The sequence below is a fragment of the Eucalyptus grandis genome, chromosome 2 (genome assembly GCF_016545825.1).
Source record: "Eucalyptus grandis isolate ANBG69807.140 chromosome 2, ASM1654582v1, whole genome shotgun sequence".
NCBI lineage: Eukaryota > Viridiplantae > Streptophyta > Magnoliopsida > Myrtales > Myrtaceae > Eucalyptus > Eucalyptus grandis.
The window spans coordinates 49,080,798-49,103,858 of record NC_052613.1 but is presented as its reverse complement, the minus strand read 5'-3'; the positions used below and the strand labels follow the sequence as shown (position 1 = coordinate 49,103,858).

General features: G+C 40.5%; 2 protein-coding genes and 1 non-coding gene across 3 annotated transcripts; all 3 read left to right on the top strand.

Moving 5' to 3' along the window:
* Positions 1-784: 784 nt before the first annotated feature.
* On the top strand, positions 785-2,399 carry LOC104433332. Its single transcript, XR_005548250.1, has 2 exons — positions 785-1,139; positions 1,466-2,399. It is a non-coding gene; the product is annotated as an uncharacterized LOC104433332 (transcript).
* An 8,972-nt stretch (positions 2,400-11,371) lies between these two features.
* LOC104433330 lies at positions 11,372-13,828 on the top strand. The gene is made up of 2 exons (XM_010046024.3): positions 11,372-11,786; positions 12,666-13,828. The coding sequence occupies exons 1-2, from the start codon at positions 11,467-11,469 to the stop codon at positions 13,516-13,518; spliced, it is 1,173 nt and encodes a 390-aa protein (XP_010044326.2). The 5' UTR covers positions 11,372-11,466; the 3' UTR covers positions 13,519-13,828.
* Positions 13,829-15,960: 2,132 nt separating this feature from the next.
* LOC104433329 lies at positions 15,961-18,065 on the top strand. The gene is made up of 2 exons (XM_010046023.3): positions 15,961-16,913; positions 17,203-18,065. The coding sequence occupies exons 1-2, from the start codon at positions 16,606-16,608 to the stop codon at positions 18,050-18,052; spliced, it is 1,158 nt and encodes a 385-aa protein (XP_010044325.2). The 5' UTR covers positions 15,961-16,605; the 3' UTR covers positions 18,053-18,065.
* Positions 18,066-23,061: the final 4,996 nt, after the last annotated feature.

Here is a 23,061-nt window from a genome sequence, read left to right as displayed (position 1 = left end):
TTTGGGTGTCATGTGTTGGTGGAGAGGTTTTGTGTTGAGAAAGATGGATTGGACTCTGATGTTTGCTTATGATTTCAAGCCACCCTCATCAGCCGAGGACTACATGGGGAAGGACTAGGATCGACTGATTTCACAGGGAACAGTTTTATAGGATTTTCTAGGACTTTGCTTTTTAAGATTTTATGAACGTAATCTCGATTTGACATTGTTTTTTTGAGCTTGCTATTTCATTTGTATATATCATTTTTGCAGGCAAAAGGGTACCTCATTTTGTTACCCTCCAAAGAAAAAAGGATTCCTCTTTTCTTAGCTTGCTTGCAATCTATCACATTTGTTTTAAATTATTGGTACGTAGAGGCTGAATGCTAACAAGGGTAGGTTTTGAATAGACTAATTAATACAATTCGACGATTGATCCGTGTGCTGGAATTTGATTGAGGCGTACGCTCATTTGTTTGTCTTGTTGCTCAAATGATAAATAAAGAACATCAAAGGAAAAGTCAGAGGACACGAGGAAGCAGATTTTAAGATTACTTCTCCAGGTAGGAGTGGAAAGACTTTTCCAAGGTCAGGTGGATTCAGAAGAGCCATCTTTCTCTCTGTTTCCGCATGGGAATTGTCTGTCGACAACAGAAAAGAGATGGTCAAAGGGTTGACGGGTCAACACTGGATATGGTTAGCTTGTATTTGATGTCTACGGCATTTGAATTCAGAATTCAATCGTCTTCTGCAATATAAATACCGGGTATCTGCGCACTAAAGTAATAATTTGTACATTTGATAACTACTTGGGGTTAAGAGAAGAAGATGTACGTCACAAGGCCTCTCTCTCTGCTCAGGAAATTCCCGAACGCCCTGTCGTCTCCTCCGGAGGGCCCGAACTCAGGCTATTTGGTGATCCTAGACGAAGAAGCCGTGAATACTTGCTGTTTTGGCCGGTGTGAAGATACCTGGATCTATGAACTTCCCTTCCCTCAGGACAAGCACCTCACTATCGAATACAGGACCAGCAGAGGAGCTGGTCACAACCATTCAAGCTCGACGACTTACAGGGACGATGTAGTCTTGATTCCGGTTCTGAATCAGCCTCTGTCATCCAACCGTTATTACGCAATTCATCCGCATGGGAGGCATAAAGGGTACGAATCAAATTCACTACCTGAAAATATTTCCTCTGTCCATGCTGTTCACGTTTAGTTATGGACCGCATAATAATGATAGAAATGTTCCAACACTGACTTCAAAGAAAGAACTTTCCTCACTTCAACTGGAAAGAGAAAGAAAAAGTCGTCCTCTTCTTCATTTCATTTCGTAGTTTTGATCTATTATTTTGTGGATCATGTCATGATGTAATGAAGCAAAGATAAAATATTACCTTGTAAAAAGGAAAACGAAGGTACAATTTTAAGTGCAGTGTATGGTGAAGTTATTTCCATTGACTTGCGTTGCGAATTGCCTTTTGTAGGGAAGCGTATGCAAATTCAAAGCAAGAGGACACGCCCTCCTTCTTATGTTTCCACTTAGTTAGAGATGCAGATCCGGCGCCGCTTCATCCCTATGACCCGTATCAACAATTCGGGATTTATCCCTACGAAACTCTGTTTGACTCGGGCCGGTTCTACGCCAGGTCTGTCGCGCAAGATGGGTACCCTCCAAGATTCTTAGAGAGAAAGGGCTGGAAGATTTATTGGAAAACCCCAAAGAGCTTCTACTTGGATGACGCACCAGGGATCGATCGTCCACAGCGTGAACTCCTTCCAAGCTTTGACTTCCCGATTGCACAAGAGAGATCCGATGAGGTGGTTGTGGGAAAGTGGTACTGTCCATTCATGTTTATCAAGGATGAAATGGTAGGAGACCAAATAAAGAAGTCCATGTACTATGGGATGTCACTCGAGCAAAGATGGGAACGGATATACACTCGTGAAAACAACGGTAAAGGGGTGATAGGGTGCCTGTGGATGTGGTTGTGCAAGACGAGGTCATCTCGGTGGCCGGGAAGGAAGTGGTGGACGCGAATGTGGCCGATGGGGTGCTGTGGTGCGGGAGTGCTGGTGATGAGAGGAGGGAACAGAGTTGGGTTGAGCTTGGCCATTGTTGAGAGGATGAAGTGGGAAGAGAGAAGGGTGGGTTGGGTTAATGGAGATGAGAAACAGGGGAAGGTTAACAGAGTGGAGGAGTTTGGTGGTGTTGGTGAATGGAAGAGGTTTGGGTGTTACGTGTTGGTGGAGAGGTTTGTGTTGAGGAGAATGGATGGGAGTCTAGTGCTCACCTATGATTTCAATCACACTCGTCAACTGAGGAATAAATGGGAATGATGAGAAGGATTGATTGGTTGATTTGTCAAAGCTTTGTACCAATTGTATCAGTCAAGTAGCAAAATTCTGTGATTTCTCCTCTGTAGTTCTGGTTTCTTCATGTGCCAGCAGCTCTGTTTCTAGTTTCTGTTCTAGGCATGACAAAAGACCAGACATATTAAAATCCCAAATTCAATCAAAACGACTCTTACAAGAACTCTAATCACAATTCAGAGCACAAGTTAACTTCCATAATCACCACCCAACATACTGTTAAGAACAAAAGACAACAGCTCATTCAACAGCAAATAACAAGAACAGAAGCCAAGAGCATAAATGAGGAAGAAGCTGATTGTATGAATGATGCCGAGAAGTATACAGAAAGAAGAAGATCTACTGTTAAAAATAAAGAGAAGAAAGAAGAAGGATGATAATACGGATCGAGATATTGCATGAAGAAAGGCTGCGAAGTCTGCTAAACCGTTACTCTGCTCATACACTTTGTTTTTCCATTTACTCTGTTTCCACTTCTTGTGACCGGTATTTGGTTAGTTCCTTGCAGTTAGGGAGTTGACTATTTGTTCAACAGCTCATTTGTAAAACATATTCATTGAGAGAACAAGAGCAGATATAAGAAGGGAATCTCTCATATTGTAAAGATTCAAGGAAGTTGAATAATAGAAGAAATACATTCATCAAACTCTCTCTCTCTCTCTCTCTCTCTCTCTCTCTCTCTCTCTCTCTCTCTCGTTTTTCTTCCATTTCTCTTATGTTCATGAATTTCTTCATGGTATCAGAGCCTTCATCCTGAAGAAATCACCCTCAATACTGCATAAAAATGGCTGAATCTACAGCAGATTGGAGTCAAGAATCAAAGCCTCATTGATCTGTGAGTTGATATACAGCAGATTGGAGTCAAGAATCAAAGCCTCATTGATCTGTGAGTTGATATTCTTCATCTTCCTTCAAATCTCTATCATCAGAAATCGATTTGCTGCATCATATTGCAAAAATCAGTAGAGATTGTATTCAAAACAAGTGGTGATCAAAGATCTGGAAAAGTAGAATGGCAGCAAGAAGCTTGAGATATCCATTCCCCATTCATGTCAACATCTCGAACTTTGTTACAATCAGATTAGCTGAGGATAACTTCCTCCTATGGCAAGCTCAGTTTCATAGGTTTCTAAGAAGCCAAGATCTGTTTGGGTTCGTGAATGGAGAAACTCCACCGCCTGCTAAAACTCTACAGGTCGAAGAAGGTGATCAAACAGTTGATATTCCTAATCCTGACTATAATGATTGGATTAAGACAAATCAACTTGTTTCCTCTTGGATTAGTGGTGCTGTTTCCGAAGACATACTTAGCCTAATAATTGGCTTAAATACAGCCTATGAACTCTCGGCAGGCCTTGCTTAATCGATTCACTCAAAAATCTGTGGCAAAGGAGTTTGAACTAAGAGGAAAATTGCAGGCTTGTCGAAACGTGATAGAGCTTTATCAACATATCTCGAGAGAATACAAAACAATATGTGATCAATTAAATGCAATCGGTAAACCAGTGGATGAAATAACAAAACTGTTTGGTATTCTTGAAGGTTTAGGGTCCGAGTATGAGAGCTTTAAAACAACAATTTATTGTTTAAAGCCTCAGCCAGAATATGATGAAGTGATCTCTCATCTAGAGAGGTTTGAAACAAGGCTACAAAACTATTCCTCAAGTCAGTTCAGTCCAAATCTAGCCTATTATGGTCAAAGGAAGACTGAAGCTATACACAAAGAGGAGTTTAATAGAAACCTTGTACAGCAAAATAACAAATCTTGGAAGTTCAAGGGGATATAGTCGTGGAGGAAGAAGTATTGGAAGAGGAAGGCCATTCAAGAATGAATCGAAAAACTTTGGATATTCTGGAAGAAATATGAATTACAGAACTAATAACTCGAGCTACGAACAGGGGAGTCAACATCTTAACCAGGTTAATACCCCCTCTACTTTGAGTTCTGGTTAGGGATTCATACCATATAATGGTTCAGCTCAGAGGTATACAGGAGCCAAGATCTATCCATCCTCAAATTTAACTCTCCATAAAGATGTTCAGATGGAGAAAACAACAACAAACACTCGACTGGAGTGTCAGATCTGCAGAAAACCAGGTCATAATGCATTGCATTGTTGGTATAGATTTGATAATTCTTACCAAGCTGAAGAGATTCCAACAGCTTTATCAGCACTCCATATTGAGTAAACAAATGGAAATGAGTGGTATCCTGATACTGGAGCAACTGCTCACATTACTGCAAATGCTAGTATTCTCCAAAACTTTTCTAAGAATGCTGATACTGATACAGTTATGATTGGCAACGGTTCATGTTTACCTGTGAAATATATTGGGAATACAATGCTAACTACTGCTACTACTACCTTACCTCTAAAAGATGTGTTAATTGTTCCAGCAATTAAGAAAAACCTTCTTTCATTCTCTAGACTAACCGATGATTATCCCTGTTCTTTTGTCTTTGACAAAACTAGGGTGTACATAAAGGACAGCATCACCAACATAACCAAGATGCTAGGAAAGAAGGAGAAAGGACTATACAGAGTTTATCCTTGTGCTGCAGAGGTATTCTTCACGCAAAGACAAAAGATTACAGGAGAAAACGTGTGGCATCAACGGCTAGCTCATACAAATCAGAATGTCCTGAAGCATTTGAAGAATCAAAAGTTAATCCAGTGTCATACAGAACCACAATCTATATGTAGAAGTTGTCAGCTTACTAAGAATACTGCTCTACCTTTTCCTATGTCGAGTTCTATAGCTAATAAACCTCTAGAACAAGTCTATTGCGATATATGGGGACCTTCTCCAGTCAACTCTTATCAGAATTTCAAATATTATGTGATCTTTGTTGATAGCTTCTCTCGGTTCAGCTGGATGTATCCATTGAAACTAAAATCAGACTTCTATGATATCTTTCTTATGTTTCGAGGTTAGTAGAAAATCAGCACAACTGTAAAATCAAGAAGTTTCAATGTGATGGTGGGGGAGAGTTTGTCAGTCACAAGTTTAAAGCTCACCTACAGCTTTGTGGCATCCAACAGCTTATTTCTTGTCCATATACACCCGAACAGAATGGAATACCTGAAAGGAAACATTGACATATAGTTGAGCTTGGTCTGGCTATGCTATATCATGCAAAAGTCCCATTAAAATGTTGGGTTGATGCCTTTATGACAGCAAATTATATTGTCAATATACTTCCTACTCCAAAGTTAAAGATGCAATCTCCCTTTGCCAAGCTATATCAGCATAAACCGAGATATGATCATCTCAGAGTGTTCGGGTGTGCCTGCTATCCCTGTCTTCGACCCTATGCACAACACAAGATGGATCCACGATCACTTACCTGTGTCTTTCTCGGATACAGTACTCATCATAAAGGATATCGATGCATGGTGCCTACCACTGGTCATGTGTACATCAGTCGACATGTAATCTTTGATGAGACATTCTTTCCTTTCTCTAAGAAGCTAGCAACATATTCTTCAACTTACACACATCTATATAAACTCGGACGAAGAAGAGAGATTCTTACAAACTCCAAGTACGAGCTTATCAACACTTCATCATCTCATCAAACAAGGTATGTTGAACCCTCCAACCGAGCAAGTTCTTACGAACATATAGATCCTATCTCTACAACTGCATTACCTGATGATCAAGTTCCATCTACTACTCAAAGTATTTCTCCACAAGTAAACATATCTGGAACCACAATAGTGACAGCAACAGAACCAGCTATCGATCAAAATGTTTCTAACATACAAACACGGTCTATCCATTCTGTGCAAGGTACACAACCTACTCATCACATGCAAACCAGATCTAAATCTGGTATAGTCAAAGTTAATCCTCGATATGCATGTCTTGCTCAATACCAAGTTCCTCCAGAACCAAAATCAATAAAATCTACTCTAGCAGATCCAGGATGGTATCAGGCAATGCAAGAAGAAATGAATGCCTTACATCATAATCAAACTTGGTTATTGGTTCCTCGTACTAATAACATGAATGTTATTGGCTGCAAATGGGTGTTCAAGGCTAAACTTACTTCTACTGGAAGTCTAGATCGATTGAAGGCTCGTCTAGTAGCCAAGGGATTTCATCAGGAAGAAGGAATCGACTTCACAGAAACCTTTAGCCCTGTGATAAAACATGCAACTGTAAGACTTATCCTCTCTGTAGCAATGGTAAAACACTGGTCTATACATCAACTTGATGTCAAGAACGCCTTCTTACATGGCACCTTAAATGAAACTGTGTACATGGAGCAACCCCCTAGTTTTGTTCATCCACAGTACTCTCAATATGTATGTTTGCTTCAAAAATCACTTTATGGACTGCGTCAAGCCCTGCGTGCCTGGTATGATAAATTTAGCAATTTCTTGCTTGAAGTTGGTTTTTTCTGCAGCTCAACTGACCCCTCTCTGTTCATACTTCATCAAGGACAAGAGACAATACTTTTACTTCTATATGTTGACGATATAATTCTAACTGGTAGCTTAGAACAATTGCTACTGAGAATCTTATTCACTCACTCAGTGTTCAATTCCATATGAAAGACCTTGGCCAGCTTCATTATTTTCTTGGAATTGAAGCCACACGAACGTCTACTGAGTTGTTCTTGTGTGAAACCAAGTATGCCCTTGACTTACTGTCTCGTGCAAATATGACTGACTGCAAACCTATTGCTACACCTCTTTCTCTTAAACCAGTCATACTTGAGAGAGATGTTGTTCTTCTTCCAAATCCTATGAACTACCGAAGTCTCGTAGGTGGCTTACAATATCTCACTATCACCAGGCCTGATCTTGCCTTTGCAACAAATGTCCTATGTCAGAAACTACAGCAACCTACTATTGGGGACTTTCTTCAATTGAAACGAGTTCTTCGATATGTAAAAGGAACAATTCACCTCGGTATCTCACTTCACTCTCACAGCTCTCTCAACTTATATGGCTTCTCTGATGCAGATTGGGTTGGTTGTATTCAAACTAGACGTTCTACCACAGGCTTCTGTACTTATCTCGGCTCTAATCTCATCTCATGGACAGCTAAGAAACAATCAACTGTTTCTCGTTCCTCCACTGAAGCTGAATATAGAGCCCTTGCCTTAGCAACAGCTGATCTTACTTGGATTACTTTTGTTCTCAGAGATATTGGAGTTCCTCTTCACTCACCAACCATACTATTCTGTGACAATCAATCTGCCATATCTCTCACAAGAAATCCTATACTTCATGCTCGAACAAAACATATTGAGGTTGATTTCCACTTTGTTCGAGAAAAAGTTGCGTCTGGATCCTTGTGTGTTAGATATGTTCCCAGCCATAACCAAATTGCTAATATTTTTACTAAGCCACTATCTAAACTAACACACTCCTCTCTTCGTCTCAAATTGGGCATTGGTTATTCACCGCTGCCCAATTTGCGGGGGGATGTTAAGAACAAAAGACAACAGCTCATTCAACAGCAAATAACAAGAACAGAAGCCAAAAGCATAAATGAGGAAGAAGCTGATTGTATGAATGATGCCGAGAAAGTATACGAAAGAAGAAGATCTACTGTTAAAAATAAAGAGAAGAAAGAAGAAGGATGATAATACGGATCGAGATATTGCATGAAGAAAGGCTGCGAAGTCTGCTAAACCGTTACTCTACTCATACACTATATTTTTCCATTTACTCTGTTTCCACTTCTTGTGACCGGTATTTGGTTAGTTCCTTGCAGTTAGGGAGTTGACTATTTGTTCAACAGCTCATTTGTAAAACAGATTCATTGAGAGAACAAGAGCAGATATAAGAAGGGAATCTCTCATATTGTAAAGATTCAAGGAAGTTGAATAATAGAAGAAATACATTCATCAAACTCTCTCTCTCTCTCTCTCTCTCTCTCTCTCGTTTTTCTTCCATTTCTCTTCTGTTCATGAATTTCTTCACATACTATATCAGATAACAGGGACTAGCACCTCGATTTTGCTCGAGGTTCTCCAACCATGAATATTCTCCAAAGCACCAACCAACGGCACCAACCCTACGGGTTGTTGTACATACACGTCTTCCAGACTTCCATGCCTTAAAAGAAAGACCTATAGTTTCTCGGGCACAATGGCCGCAAATTGGAGTGCAAGCGCACGCTATAAGCATGAATAAGTAAGCCAAAAAGCAAGCAATGACCTGCATTACTTGCGACGAAATTCTACTCGTGCTAGATCGTAAAAAAGAAAAGCATAAGCTAGTACAAGTTTGGAAGGGACTTGATTATGGAGGTTGAGTAGTTATAACCTCAGAAAAAAGAACATCACAAGTGCTAAAAACTTTTGTGCAATGCTTACTTTAGTGCTATTTCTTTTTTTTAATCATTTGAGTGCCGTCTTTGCGAAAAATCGACCACTTCAATGCCATCACGATTTTTGAGGCCGTGGCTCGCTGGCATAATGAAGTCAACAAATATTGGCATAATTATATTGAACTAACCAACAAGTCTTAATCAAGTGTGCAAAAAGAACAGACCTATTTAAAACCACTTTTGTTATATTAGCAGTGGATACAACATTAACCTACTATGAATTAGCTACCTAGTTTGCAGCACTTTCACTTTATCTTTTTGGGAAAAAAACACAAATGCTCCTTGAATCATAGCTCAATGCATAATATTATTATCTCTAAACTTTTAATTTGTTTAATATGATTGATCAAATTTTGGTACATGTCTAATTTTTTTTTTTGGGTAAATGTAAGAGATATATATTGACTTAAGCCAAAAGCAACAAGAACGATATACAACAAAAACTCGGTACCAAGAACTTGCACTCACAAAAACAACAGTCAAAGTGTGAGTGGAAGAGTGCCAAGGTAAAAGAAAACCAACTGCACAGGAGCGAAGGAAAGCCAAACAGTGGCAAAGCAAAAACCTACATAGGGATCACAAAAAAATATTGAATCCCAACAACTACACAAGTGCAGGGAGATGAATACAAATGTAGGAATGCTAGGATAGCTTGCCAACTGCACTAAAGAAGCTTCCAAAAATTCGAACTAGCACCTTCTTCAGCTACACGAACCGAGGAGGACCTCCAACCAGAACAGGAAATGAGAGAACCCCCTACTCGAAAAGGTCTATTGACCAATAGGTGGATCATTCCGCAAAAAAGAATGGTTTATTGATCGGCAATGCAACAATCTATGATTTGTGGTGCTGGGAGGAATCCGGTGAAAAGACAAAGCCTTGTCCCTGACAATCTTCTCCAACTGTATCTTCATGGTAGAAAGGGAAGGCGGTCTACCCTCGAAAAGAATATTATTCCGCTCCTTCCAAATGATGTTGCATAAAGCAGCAAAAGCGAACCGAGCAAGGGTGGAATGAAAGGAAGTTCCAGATAAATACTTGATCACCCATTGCAAGTTGTCCATCCAAGATTTGTTCGTCCAAGCAAAATTAAATCTAGAAGCCCGGAAAGTGACAAGTGCAGCTGGAATGGAACAACCAAAAAAGAGATGGTCGACCGAGTCCGGATGACAAGAACAAAAGCCACAATTCACAATTGGGATTATGCCATAAGAAAGAAACATCACTTGAGTTGGCAGCTTGTTCCTAGTGATCAACCATAGCAGGAATTGATAGTAGGGGATCAGCGCTTTGTTCAAAATAAAACGAGCCCATTGCAAAGTCTGCTCTCTTGGCCAAATAGCTTCCCAAGCAAAGTAGCAGAAAAGGTACTGGACAAGTTCCCCAACCATATGAAACGATCAGAGTTCGTTTTAAGCTCAGGGAAGGGGTCATCCCAGGCTGTCTAATTTAATCCCAAGCTATATGAAAATATCCAATATATGATTAGGATAACATTGAACATTTATATATAATTCAGAGATTAGATTGCATATTTACTAAAGCTTGAGACCACATTAAATAAATTAAAAATTTGTGGACAATATTACACATCGAGCCATAATTGAGCAAATTAAAAGTTCACGGATAATATTGCACATTGAGCTAATGTTCAAAGATTATTTATGATAATATTACACATCAAGCTATAATTCAGATATCACATTGGGCAAACTAAAAGTTCAATGATAAGATTGCATATTAAGCTAATGTTTAAAGATCATTTATGTAAAAAAGAAAGTATTTGGAAGTGTTGAAAACTTTCACGTATGGATATTTATATTCACATTTATGCATATCAATTTCATAATTTTTGCAAGAAGTAAACGAGAATCTGCGCAAACGGACATCACGATCTCGGTTGGACCGCAAAACAAAAGTAAGGCCCTCCTTGGACAATAATTCATAAAATTCTGTACTCACAAAAAGAAATCTTTTTACTTTTTCATTTTGAACCCTAAGAAAAACATGGCTCCACTTCGTTTGCCAATTCCAAAACCACCGCCGCAAAAATCTCCACAACCGCTGTCAGCCTCCACAGCGATTCCATCCCCTGAGCGCCGCCTCGCCAACAACGAAAGTCAAATGGAAAGAGAGTTGAATTTCATTCTTCTTGTACAAATTTTCTTCCCTTTTTAAATGAATGGCCACGTCAACAGTGGATCAGGATCAGCAATGGCTGCTGAGCTGCTCTTATCCAAGAAAATGGACCGGTGGAATTCAATAGGAAACATAAAATTCTTTGTGGCGCTATCCTCGTGTTCGTTCCTTTCACATGTGAACACAAAAATGTCAATGAACCGAGCCGATAGAGAATGAAAAACCTAATGACCACGCAAACGTACCATGAGGTTTCCATGGAGCAGCGAGGAATATTAAGAGGAGCCAGGTGGAAGAAGACGAGTCGCTCTCTCTAATTAATATTTCTTACTCCAGTTCTTTATTGCTTGCTTGCTCGCCACAATATCCTATCGTTTTCGCAGGGTCAACCCAGCTCATCACGACCGCGCAGAGGACTGAGAAAGAACTTTCCCCGCACATTCCTTCGTAATAAAAGTCATCCGGTTTGATCGTTGACATTGCAAACCCGCCTTCTTTTAAACAGGGGCATTCATTCAAGAAACCAATGTTTCTCACATACATGAACATATCTTCACCATTTCAAGACTGCGTATAGAAAGAGCAAAGTTCTTTCTTTCTTTCTTTCTTTCTTTTCTTTGGGAAGATGTATGTGACGCGGCCTCTGTCCGTGTATTGGAAGCACCCTGAGGCCCTCTCGGAGGCTCCGCCGGCAGGGCCGGGCTCTGGATACCTGGTTATTCAGGATGAGGAAGCCCAGAATTTCTGCTGCTTTGGGTTGTGTAAGGACAGCCAGCTCTACAACTTCCCCTTCCCTCAGAACAAGGACCTCACGGTCCGGTACACCGAGAACCACGGTGAGAGCTCGACGGTATACAACGATGGGGTATTCATGATACCACTCATCGGCCAGCCCTTATCCTCCAATCAGTACTATGTGATCCGGCGTCACGGGAAGCATAAAGGGTATGATCTTTTTTAGCACTTTGAATAGTTTCACTTCCTCTGTCTGTTCTTGAATTAGGTGAGGGATATGTTACATTTATAAATAGGAAAGGTGTACTTCAGTGGATGGATGATGTGGGAGTGAAAAAAATATATGCAAGAACTCACTTTTGTTCCAAAAGTTAAAGCTATATCATACCACATCGCATAAGGTCTATTTGGTAATATTTCTATTTTGAATTTTTTTTAAATAGTTTTTTTACATAATTTCCAGTAAAAGAATGCGTTTGATAACTATATAAAATTTACATTTAATACTATTCGCAAGTTTTTTTATAACGTAGTATTTCTTTTAATTTTTAATAAAATTTTAAGTATTTTTATCTTTTTATCTTTTCTTTGCTATCCACCACTGCCGTCCATCGCCATCTGTCACCACCCACCCCCACATGGTGGTGGCAGCAAAGGGCCAAGCGGCAAGGAAGAAGTAGAAGAAATGAAAAAATGACTTATTTCTAGAAATTGTTCATATGAATAAGAAGCTATTTTTTTTTTTTTCTATTTCTTGTTTATGTTTCAAATCTATTTCCCAGATATTTTTCTATTCTTGAAAATAGAAAAATTAATTGATGTTATCAAACAAATGTGTTTTTTTCCTATTCTGGAGAGTAAAGGAACAGAAAAATAATTTATTACCTTTACCAAAAAAAAAAAAGAAAAAAAATAATTTATTACCTTCACCAAAAAAAGAAAAAAGGAACAGAAAAATAAAGAAACGTGGTTGTTGTCAAATTGAGCCTTAGCAAATAAGTTTTAATAAAGTTTAGCTGCTTCTTGCATGATTTATTTTCATGTGCATCTCAAAAACTATAATGCATTCTATCTTGAATGGCCATGTAGGGAAGCGCACGGTAATTCGACGGAAGAAGACAAAGGCACCTGCTTGTGCTTCCGCTACGTTAAAGACAAGAAACCGAGGCCGTTGGATCCCAACGACATGTACCAGCAGTTCATTATCTACCCACGCGAGACTACATGTGGCTATGGTGGCTTCCACGCGAAGTCCGTCGCCCCAGATGGCTATCCTCCGAGATTCCTGAAGAGGAAAGGCTGGACCCTCCATGGCAAAACGCCCAAGAACTTCTTCTTGGATGATGACGCGCAGGGAGTCAATGACTCTCAGAGGTCAAAGCTCCCGAGCCTTGACTTCCCTATCGACAGGAAGAGCTCGGACCCGGCGGTGGTGGGGAAGTGGTACTGCCCGTTCATGTTCGTCAAGGACGGGGATGTTGGGGACCAGATCAAGACCTCGGCGTTCTTCGAGATGACGCTGCAACAGAGATGGGAACAGGTCCATGTGTGTGAGAATCATGCCAGTAAAGGCAATGCTGTGGAGGTGGATGAGCTTGTTCAGAAGGAGGCTATCACAGTGTTTGGTGAGGAAGCTGGGGAGGGTGATGTGAGTGATGGAGTGGTGTGGTTTAGGAGTAAGAGAGGAGTGATAGGGCTAGGCATGGCGATTGTGGAGAGGATGAGGTGGGAGGAAGAGAGAGTGGGTTGGGTGAAGGAGGGAGAGAAGAGAGGGAGGGTGAAGAGAGCGGACGAGTTCATCAAAAGCGGGTCGAGCGAGAATTGGAAGAGGTTTGGCTGTTATGTGTTGGTGGAGAGTTTTGTGCTGAAGAGAATGGATAAGACTTTGGTGTTGGCTTGTGACTTCATGCACACGCACCAAGTGAGGAGCAAATGGGAGTGACAATTCCTCATCAGTGTTCTGTCTTTTGTTGGTTTAATATCTGCTGTTTCTGTGACTGTTGTCCATGAAAGCTTGGCTAAGTTCTTATGCTAGACATGCTTGGTTAGTACTTGTTCCTTCAAGTGTTGTTCATTCGTCTATGGACTAAATTACATTATTGTAAATATGCCTACCGATGTAGAGCAAGGAGTGAGAATTTTTGTGTTGTCCATGTCCATCCGTGAAGAACAGTCAATGGAGAAATGTAAGCAACAAGCAAAGGTAAGAATTTTAGGTTTTTAAGGCAATACGAGATGATATTTTAGTTGAATCTCACATATTCTTTCTTAAAAGACTAGAGGTCCGCCCACTACAAATCATATACAATCCACTTGCATAGTTGTTGGGCATACTTTCTTCTTCGCTTTTTGATATTTTAGGAGTATAAGCATGGAGACATGATTATTTGAGACCCACGCAATACCCTGTAAGATCAATGAATGGATTAAATTTGGACATTCGACATTTGCAAATTGCCCTAAGTTGTAGCAATTAAAATAAAGTTTGAGGGATTTGAATGAGAGATTTCCACTTTGACCACAGCGGTGGTCAGTGGCCAACGATTGACCGGCGGGCAGTGGGAGGCGGTCGGCTATCAGCTATCAGTCGATAGGTGGCAGGCGGCGAAGGCAGTTGGCCGACAACAATGGTGGTTTTGCAGCAAGCGGTAGGTGGCGATGGTGGCCGAGCTAGGTGAAGCAGTTTGTAACGGGCAACAACAATGGCTGGACAGCAGGGGCAGTGGCAAGGGACAAGGGGCAACAAGGAAGAAGAAAAGAAAAAATAACTTATTTCTAGAAATTATTTTCAGAAGAAGAAACTACTTTTTTATTTTAAATTTTTTATTTTCTCTATTTTCCGCTACTTTTTTATTCCAAGAATAAAAAATTAATTGACGTTATTCTAATTTTTTTTTTCTTTTTATAATTCGAAGAACAAAAGAACAGAAATTGAGGAGAAATAAAAATATTACCAAATAGGACCTAAGAGTTTCTTGGGCTGAATTCAACCTCACTGACTGGAGGCCTGCATGGATAAGAGATCATTCCATGATAAGCAAGTGCGCTTCCAATGAATATTGATCCGCAGAGTTTAGATCACTTATTAGATCCGGGCAGGGCCTCTGCGCCCTCACCGGCCATACCGCGAGGGCTCGATGCCTAGATCGTGAGGGCACGACACCCTGGCAAGGCCGTGCCCTCGCTGGATCTAGGCGAGGCCTGCGCGCCCTCGCCTGGCCGATGAGGGCGCGAGGCCCTCACCGGTTGGCTGGCAAGGGTTTTAGCCCTCGCCTGGATCTGGGCGGGGGCCGACACCCTTACTTGTGGCCGGCGGGTGCGGGGCCCTCACGCTCGCGAGGCCAGACCGTGTGGCTGGCGATGGTCGGTCGGCCGCAACCTCGCCGGCCAAACGATAAGGAGAAAAGAAAAAAAAAAAAAAAAAAAAAGGAAAAAAAGGAAAAAAAAAAAATAATTTAAAAAATCTGAAAAAAAATTATAAATTTATCCATGTGGCGCCACATAAGACTACCGACGGCCACGTTAACATTTTCGATTTAAATTAACTAGATGGACTGAATTGGTACCAATGTAAAAATGTTTAGGACTAAATTGGTCAAATTAAAATGTTTAGAACTGAATTGATACCAATGCTAAAAGTTTAGGACTATTTTGGCACTTTTCCCATTTCTAAGGCGATACGAGTTGATATTTAGATGAATTTCAAGAATGCTTTCTTAAAAGACCAAAGATTCGGCCACTGCACACCATGTACAATCCACTTGAAAATGTTATGCACAAACACATTTCAGGGGCACGGGTGTGGAAACACGGCTATTTAGAAAGTAGTGCAACACTTCCCAAGCACCATGGACGGATTAAATTTAAATATTTGGCATATGTAAGTCGTCCTAATGGAAAGCAGTTTGCAAGTACTAGGTGGGATTCGAATCTCCAATTTTTTATGAAGAAGCTAGCACCCCAACCAATCACACCAACACTAAAATTGTTGTATAGACTCTTCAACCATGTTTCGAAACAAAGACCTATAGTTTCTAGGACGAAATGGCCAAACATTTAAGGAAATGCGTACGCTAGAAGCATCACTAAGTAAGCCAAAGGAAAGCAATGACCTACGTTACTAGTGAATGAAATTCCACTCATATTAGATCGTTAAAAAATAAAACATAAGAGTATACTGTTTTCATCTTCGGCAGAAAAAATCATTCTTAAGAAAAAAAAATCTTTTTCTTTTTAGTTCCTGTTACGACTTATGAGGATCTTAACATCTCCATAAAATGAAAGAAAGGGAATCATGTCAAGTTTTATCTTAATCTTATATCAGATGCAATCCTCAAACTTTTAATTTATGCAATTAAATATTTTAACTTACTTGATTAGTGTAATTACGTTATTTCATCATTAATGAACTTAATCACATAAATCTGGCTCCTCACATGGAGACTTTTAATCATCGTTGTTAGTGTTTTTCGAAAAATGACACGGAATTGGTGGGCACATATTTGCACCAAATGGTAACATTTGGACGAAATGTATTGGATACGAAACCGATAGCGTAGTTGAATTTTCGTTCTTCTTGTACGACTTTTCTTTTTGTTCTTTTTTGACCCATTAATGGTTGCTGAACTGCTTGTCCAAGACTTTGGACCGGTGAGATTCGCTAGAGAAATATAGATTTTCCTATGGGCCATCGTCGGATTTGTTCCTTCCTTGCAAAGACAGAAAGGCCATCAATATAAACTCATGGAAAAGAGAATGTACTTGGAATTTTCAAGGACCAGCACACGACAATAAGAGAAGGAGCCAAGTCAAAGAAGACGAGTGGGCACGTGACGATACATGATTCGCTTGCTTGCTGGGCAAAGCATCCTGTCAATTTCGCCGGTTCAACCGAGAAAGAAATGCCTGCCCACCTTCTTATAAATGGGGCGTCACTTCAAGAAACTCATGTTTCTCGCGCAAACGAACAGATCTTTGACATTTCAAGATTAGGTTGTAAAACACAGAAGTTCTTTTTCTTTTGTTGAAGATGTATGTGACGCGGCCTCTGTCCATGTACCGGCAGCATCCCGAGGCCCTCTCGGAGGCTCCGCCGGCGGGGCCTGGCTCTGGATACCTGGTGATCCAGGACGAGGAAGCCCAGAACTTCCGCTTCCTCGGGCTGTTCAAGGACGGCGAGCTCTACGACTTCCCCTTCCCTCAGAACAAGGACCTCACACTCCGGAACAGTGACGGTGAATTCACATCCCATGATGAGGTGTTCATGATCCCAGTCGTCGGCCAGCCCTTGTCCTCCAATCAATACTATGTGATTCAGCGTCGTGGGAAGCGCAAAGGGTATGATCTTTCTAAGTACTTTGAATAGTTTCACTTCTTGTCTGTTGTTGAATTAGGTGATGAATATGTTGATATTTATAAATAGGACAGGTGAATATCATTGGATGGATGATATGGGGATGTGAGAGAATCTCTGCGAGAACTCGCTTTTATTACAGTGGTTGAAGTTACATCTTATCACGTCACTTAGGAAATAGGTTTTAGTAAAAGTTTGGCTGCTTAATGCGTGATTTATATTCGTGGCATTTCTCAGAAAGTCTAAATCATTCTATCTGGAATGGCCGTGTAGGGAAGCGCATGCTAATTCGATGGAAGAAGACACGGGCACCTGCTTGTGCTTCCGATACGTTCCAGACAAGAAACCGAGCCCGTTGGATCCTGACGACATATACCAGCAGTTCGTGATTTACCAGCGTGAGATTTTGGGGTTCGGCGGCTTCCATGCAAAGTCCGTCGCCCCAGGTGGGTACCCTCCAAGTTTCCTGAAGAGGAAAGGCTGGACCCTCAATGGCAAAACGCCCAAGAACTTTTTCTTGGATAACGATGCGCCAGGAGTCAACGACTCTCAGAGGTCAAAGCTCCCGAGCCTTGACTTCTCGATCGAAAGGAAGAGCTTGGACCCAGTGGTGGTGGGGAAGTGGTACTGCCCGTTCATGTTCATCAAGGACGGGGAGGTTGGGGACCAGATCAAGACCTCGGCGTTCTACGAGATGACACTGCAACAGAGATGGGAACAGGTCCATGTGTGTGAGAATCATGCCAGTGAAGGCAATGCTGTGGATGTGGATGTGCTTGTTCAGAAGGAGGCCATCACAGTGTTTGGTGAGAAAGCTGGGGAGGGCGATGTGAGTGATGGAGTGGTGTGGTTTAGGAGTAAGAGAGGAGGGATAGGGCTAGGCATGGCGATTGTGGAGAGGATGAGGTGGGAGGAAGAGAGAGTGGGTTGGGTGAAGGAGGGAGAGAAGAGAGTGAGGGTGAAGAGAGCGGAGGAGTTCATCAAAAGCGGGTCGAGCGAGAATTGGAAGAGGTTTGGCTGTTATGTGTTGGTGGAGAGTTTTGTGCTGAAGAGAATGGATAAGACTTTGGTGTTGGCTTATGACTTCATGCACACGCACCAAGTGAGGAGCAAATGGGAGTGACATTTCCTCATCAGTGTTCTGTCTTTTGTTGGTTTAATCTTTGCTGTTTCTGTGTCTCTTGCCCATGACAGCTTAGCTAAGTTCTTATGCTAGATATGCTTGGTTTGTACTTGTTCCTTCATGTGTTGTTCATTCGTCTATGGACTGTAAATTACATTATTGTAAATATGCCTACCGATGTAGAGCAAGGAGTGAGAATTTTTGTATTGGCTTTTCGGTATTCGATGTTGTCCATGTCCATCCGTGAGGAACAGTCAATGGAGAAATGTAAGCAACAAGCAAAGGTAAAAATTTTAGGTTTTTAAGGCAAAACGAGATGACATTTTAGTTGAATTTCACATGTGCTTTCTTAAAAGACTAGAGGTCCGGCCACTGCAAATCATATACAATCCACTTGCATAGTTGTTGGGCATACTTTCTTTTTTGCGTTTTGATATTTTAGGAGTATAAGCATGGAGACGTGATTATTTGAGACCCGTGCAATACTCTTGCAAGATCAATGAATGGATTAAATTTGGACGTTCGACGTTTGCAAACTGCCCTAAGTTACAGCAGTTTACATATAGTTTGTGGGATTTGAACAAGAGATTTCCAATTTTTGAGTCAGAAATATTCTATAGCCCCAGCCAACTGCACCAACCTCGGAGTTGTCGTAAACTTTTCATCAATGCCTCAAACCAAAGACCTAAAGTTTCTAAGGCACAATGCACAAACATTTGAGCGACTGTGTGCGCATGAAGCACGATAAGCAAGCAATGACCAACCTTACTTACGGTGTGAAATTCCACTTATGTTAGATCATAAAAAAGAAAAGCATAAGCCAGTACAAGTTGTCGAGGAACTTGAATATGGAGGTTGAGCAGTTATATCTTTGAATAGCTTTCTAACGTTCCTTTATGTTGTGCATGAGATTTTAACTATGCTCAATACTAAAGCGTGCCAGGGATTGCCCAAATATGTATCTGTAAAAGTGCCCTTGTACTAACCGCAAGTGTGCTTGAGCCAGGTGACCATAAAAATGCCTTCCATAAGCTTGGGCCTTGACCCCTTGCTAGTAGCACGGAAAGGATATGGCGCTACTCTCACTTAACGCTGAATAGAGACAAGAAGCGCAAATTCCGCCCACCTCTTACCACAAGTCCCACAAGCATGTAAATTGATGATGACAATATTTACATAAAAAAAAAAAAAAAGAAGGAAAGAAAGAGAGAGACTCAACGGAGGTCATGCCTTGCGAGCTTTGCACGTCCTCACATCAGCAAAATTGAGCCTCACCAAAGGTCGGTAAGGCTTGACCTCACTAGCCTTGGGCAACCTTGCCCCTATAAGGGTGAGCCTCGCCCGACTGATGAGGTCGGCCCTCGCATGTGGCCAGTCACCAGCCATCGTGGAGTTTCAACGACCTGTGGAGGAAGAAGGAAAAAAAAAAGAACTAATAATAATAATAATAATAATAATAATAATTAATTAATATTTTTAAAATTAAAGAGTTCTAAAAAAAAATCCAAAAATTTTATGTCAACACCGGTTGTGCTACGTAGGATAGTTAGAGTTCACGTTAATAATTGACGGTCAAAATTGATCGAATGAATTATACCGACAAATTATCAAAATGTTTAGTACTAAATTGACTAATTGAAAAGTTTAAAATTGAATTGACACTACGTTTGAAAATTTTATGGTAATTATTCCTAAGCTTATGTCGGTTGTATAACTATATATTTTAATTTTGAAACATGCAAATGAATTCTTTAACTTGCATGATATATCTAACTGATTAAGTCCTTTGAAGATCAATACACTTAAATGTTAGCACCACAAAAAATCTCAAATTTATACATCCGTGCCACATTTATCTTAACTAATTTTTTATAGCAAAAAATTCAAAATTGATGCACCCTTGACAAATTTATTTTTCATTAATTACATCCAATATCCTTGTTATATTGTGGAAATGAAAACACACGTGGCAAATAACGCAAATGATTGGTGTGTAACGTGAATTCAATGCGAAAATTTAACTTAAATAGGTCTTCTAAATAACATTTTACAAGGGAAGCCAAAATTGAAGAAAATGAACTGAGATAAGAAAATCTACTTAACTGATAATTTTGCACGAAGAGCTCCTTCATGTTTTGAAAATATGTTAAAATTCCCTAATTTTTCCCAATTTTTTTGCCTCGAGATTTTCATAGATTTGTCATGAGTATAGCACTTTGAGATTTTTTACGACCCATAAATTAATTATGTTTAACTATGATATGAATATACTGATTTAGGATTTTTTTTTTTTTTTGTGCATGTGTGGTTTTGACTCTCTACTTATTGTGACATATTGAATTTTCCAATATTGTTTTCAATTGAATAAATCGGGCATTTCATCAACGTGTCTATAGTGCTATTCTCATAGCCGATCACTCGTGAGATAACTAGACTATTTGGGGAAATCATTAAAAGATTTTAAAGTAATAGATTTGAGAATTTAACCAAAAGTCAACTGCTCGACCGTGCTAGTCTGCAAGGGTCATTACGGCATTGTCAAAATCGATAAAAGATTATGGATAGGTCAATTTGACTGAGATGTGTAATCAAAGTGTGGGTGATTCCACCTAATGGCAAAATTCTCGTCGAACGGCACTAGACCGATTTTCTGTCATTTTTGGTACCATGTGCTTGTAATTGAAACCTTAAGATTTTCACGACCACTAAAAGTCGCCAATGTGTAGAGTGGTTTCAGTGTGCCTCAAAGAAATTCGACCACGGGTCATTTGTACTAAAAATTTCTGAAAACTATCCGATAGTCTAGGTGATGCGAAAAAACACGCCAGAGTGAAATTAACTGTGAATTTGAACCCGATTTCAAAAATTGAAAGTTTTGTGGTATCACGATCAATTTTAGGAACGTTGACTCATCCTCCGAAAAATTTTCAAGATTCCGAGATTTTTATGGAAAATCGATTCGGACGTTGCGAAAAATTAACGGAAATTCGGATGGGCCAAATTAAAGGAAATTTAGACTTCCAAGCCGAGCCTTTGAGTGTTGGGGACTTACAGAAAATTATATGGGGTTTTCTTCAATGAAATTGGATGTTATTTGAGAAATTTCATGAAGAAATTGAAGTCAAAATTAAGAAATTCGAGCTTGGTTTTGTGGCAATAATTTTGGGCTTTAAATTCGATTTAATGGTGGAATTATCTTCAAGAAAGAATTGGGGACATGAGGATAAGCTTTGAAGACTTTTTAGGCATCTAATGATGATTTAGATATATAATTTGGACTTTCAAGGCTCTCTTGCAAGCTGGCCGCCGGTCCCTATCTTCTCCACATCTTTGCTTCACTCTCATTCTCCTTCGCATTTCGTTCCTTCAGCCACAATTTCTCTTGATTTCTGCCAGCTCACGTCCTCCACCGAAACTCCTTGAAGCCCACAGTCAATTGAAGACGCCAGCAGCTGCTTAAACTTCTGCTTCACTGAAATTCTGCCGTTCATCCTCGCCCACGCATCTCTTCGGTCTTCTCCATCTCACGCCAGCTCACGGTCAACAAACCGGTGGAACCCTCCCCATCTTTGACCCTGCACCTCCTTTCCGTCGAAGCCAGCTCCCCTGTGACAAAATTGCTGCTCCGCCGCCAAACGATCTTTCGTCCACAACGCCCTCCACGCGTCCAAGACCACCAACGGGATTTCCTTTTTGTTGACCGCATCCTGCCACCTTCATCCGTGTCTTGTGCCAGCAGGCTCCACCGAGTGCAGCTGCCTTTCAGCTGCGGCGTCCCCAGCAGCTCACGCCGGCTGCCACGCCCGAAGCAACGTTCCCTTGCAGCAACGCACGAAGCCCAGCGAAGAATTCAGACCAGCCACGTGAGATCGGCCCATCTCCATTTCTTCAGCCCGTGCAAGCCCAGTCCAGTCGAATTTTCATCAAGCAGCAGCCCAGCAAGCTTTGTTTTTCGTAGACCAGTTCAGCGAAGCCCACAAGTCAGCCCGTCTTCATTTCATCAGCCCAACTCCAGCAGTTCAACCCAGTCTTGAAAGCCCAGCGAACTCAGTCCAACGAAGCCCAATTGAAGTCCACGGATCCAGCAATTTAGGCCCAAGTCTTCAGCAAGCTTCAGCCTATCCAGCTCAGGTTTTGGCCCGCGCAATCAAGCCCAGTTCCAAGCCCAATTCAGCGACTCTCAAGCCCAAGAAACAGGCCCAAGCCTAGCTTTTTACTGTGGGCTTGCAAACCTGTTGGGCCCGGCCCGAGTGTCCGTTGACGCCGTTGAAAATTTGGATTTCGGCCGCCGTCGCATCATCGTCTTGTAGTGTTCCAGTCTTCATTTTTAACAAGTGAATTTTGCTCACTAATCATTTATTAGTATGTTAATGATGCTTAGGAGTTTATTAGATTTAATTAAGTGCAATTAGGTGGATATATTACATTATAATAATTAAATTACGGATTTACCTATGCATGTTAGGCAAATGGTTAGTGTACTTAACAAGTAGACAAGTCCTATTATTTATTGAACAGGTCTCGGTAATTTTTCTGGGCTCTTCTTAGCTTCTAATTAGGCATTATGGGTCTAAATTGGATTTATTGTATTTATTTAATAATTTTCGGAATTATTTAATTATTTATTTATTTTTCGAAAATTAGGCAGGTATAGCCAACGACCGGAATTTTATGCTAATTACTATGGTGCAGTCCGTTTATTTATTCGAGCCTTAATTTGTGAGAAATTGATTCATTGGTGATTTTAAGACTTATTCATAAATTAAATAATCTTGGTTATTAATTAAAAAATAACCGAGCATCGGTTGATAATGCCAAAAATGTTTTGGTGAACTAAAGAAAATGGTGGGATTTATGGAAAGTGAAATTATGATATTTTGGCTAAAACCGACCATATATCCACACATGATAAATTGTTATTGGGTATCGTTAATATGAGGGAAATATGCCAATTATTATTTTGATTGAGGACTCTAAGTGTGAAGCACACAGTCCTTGGCCGAGAGTAA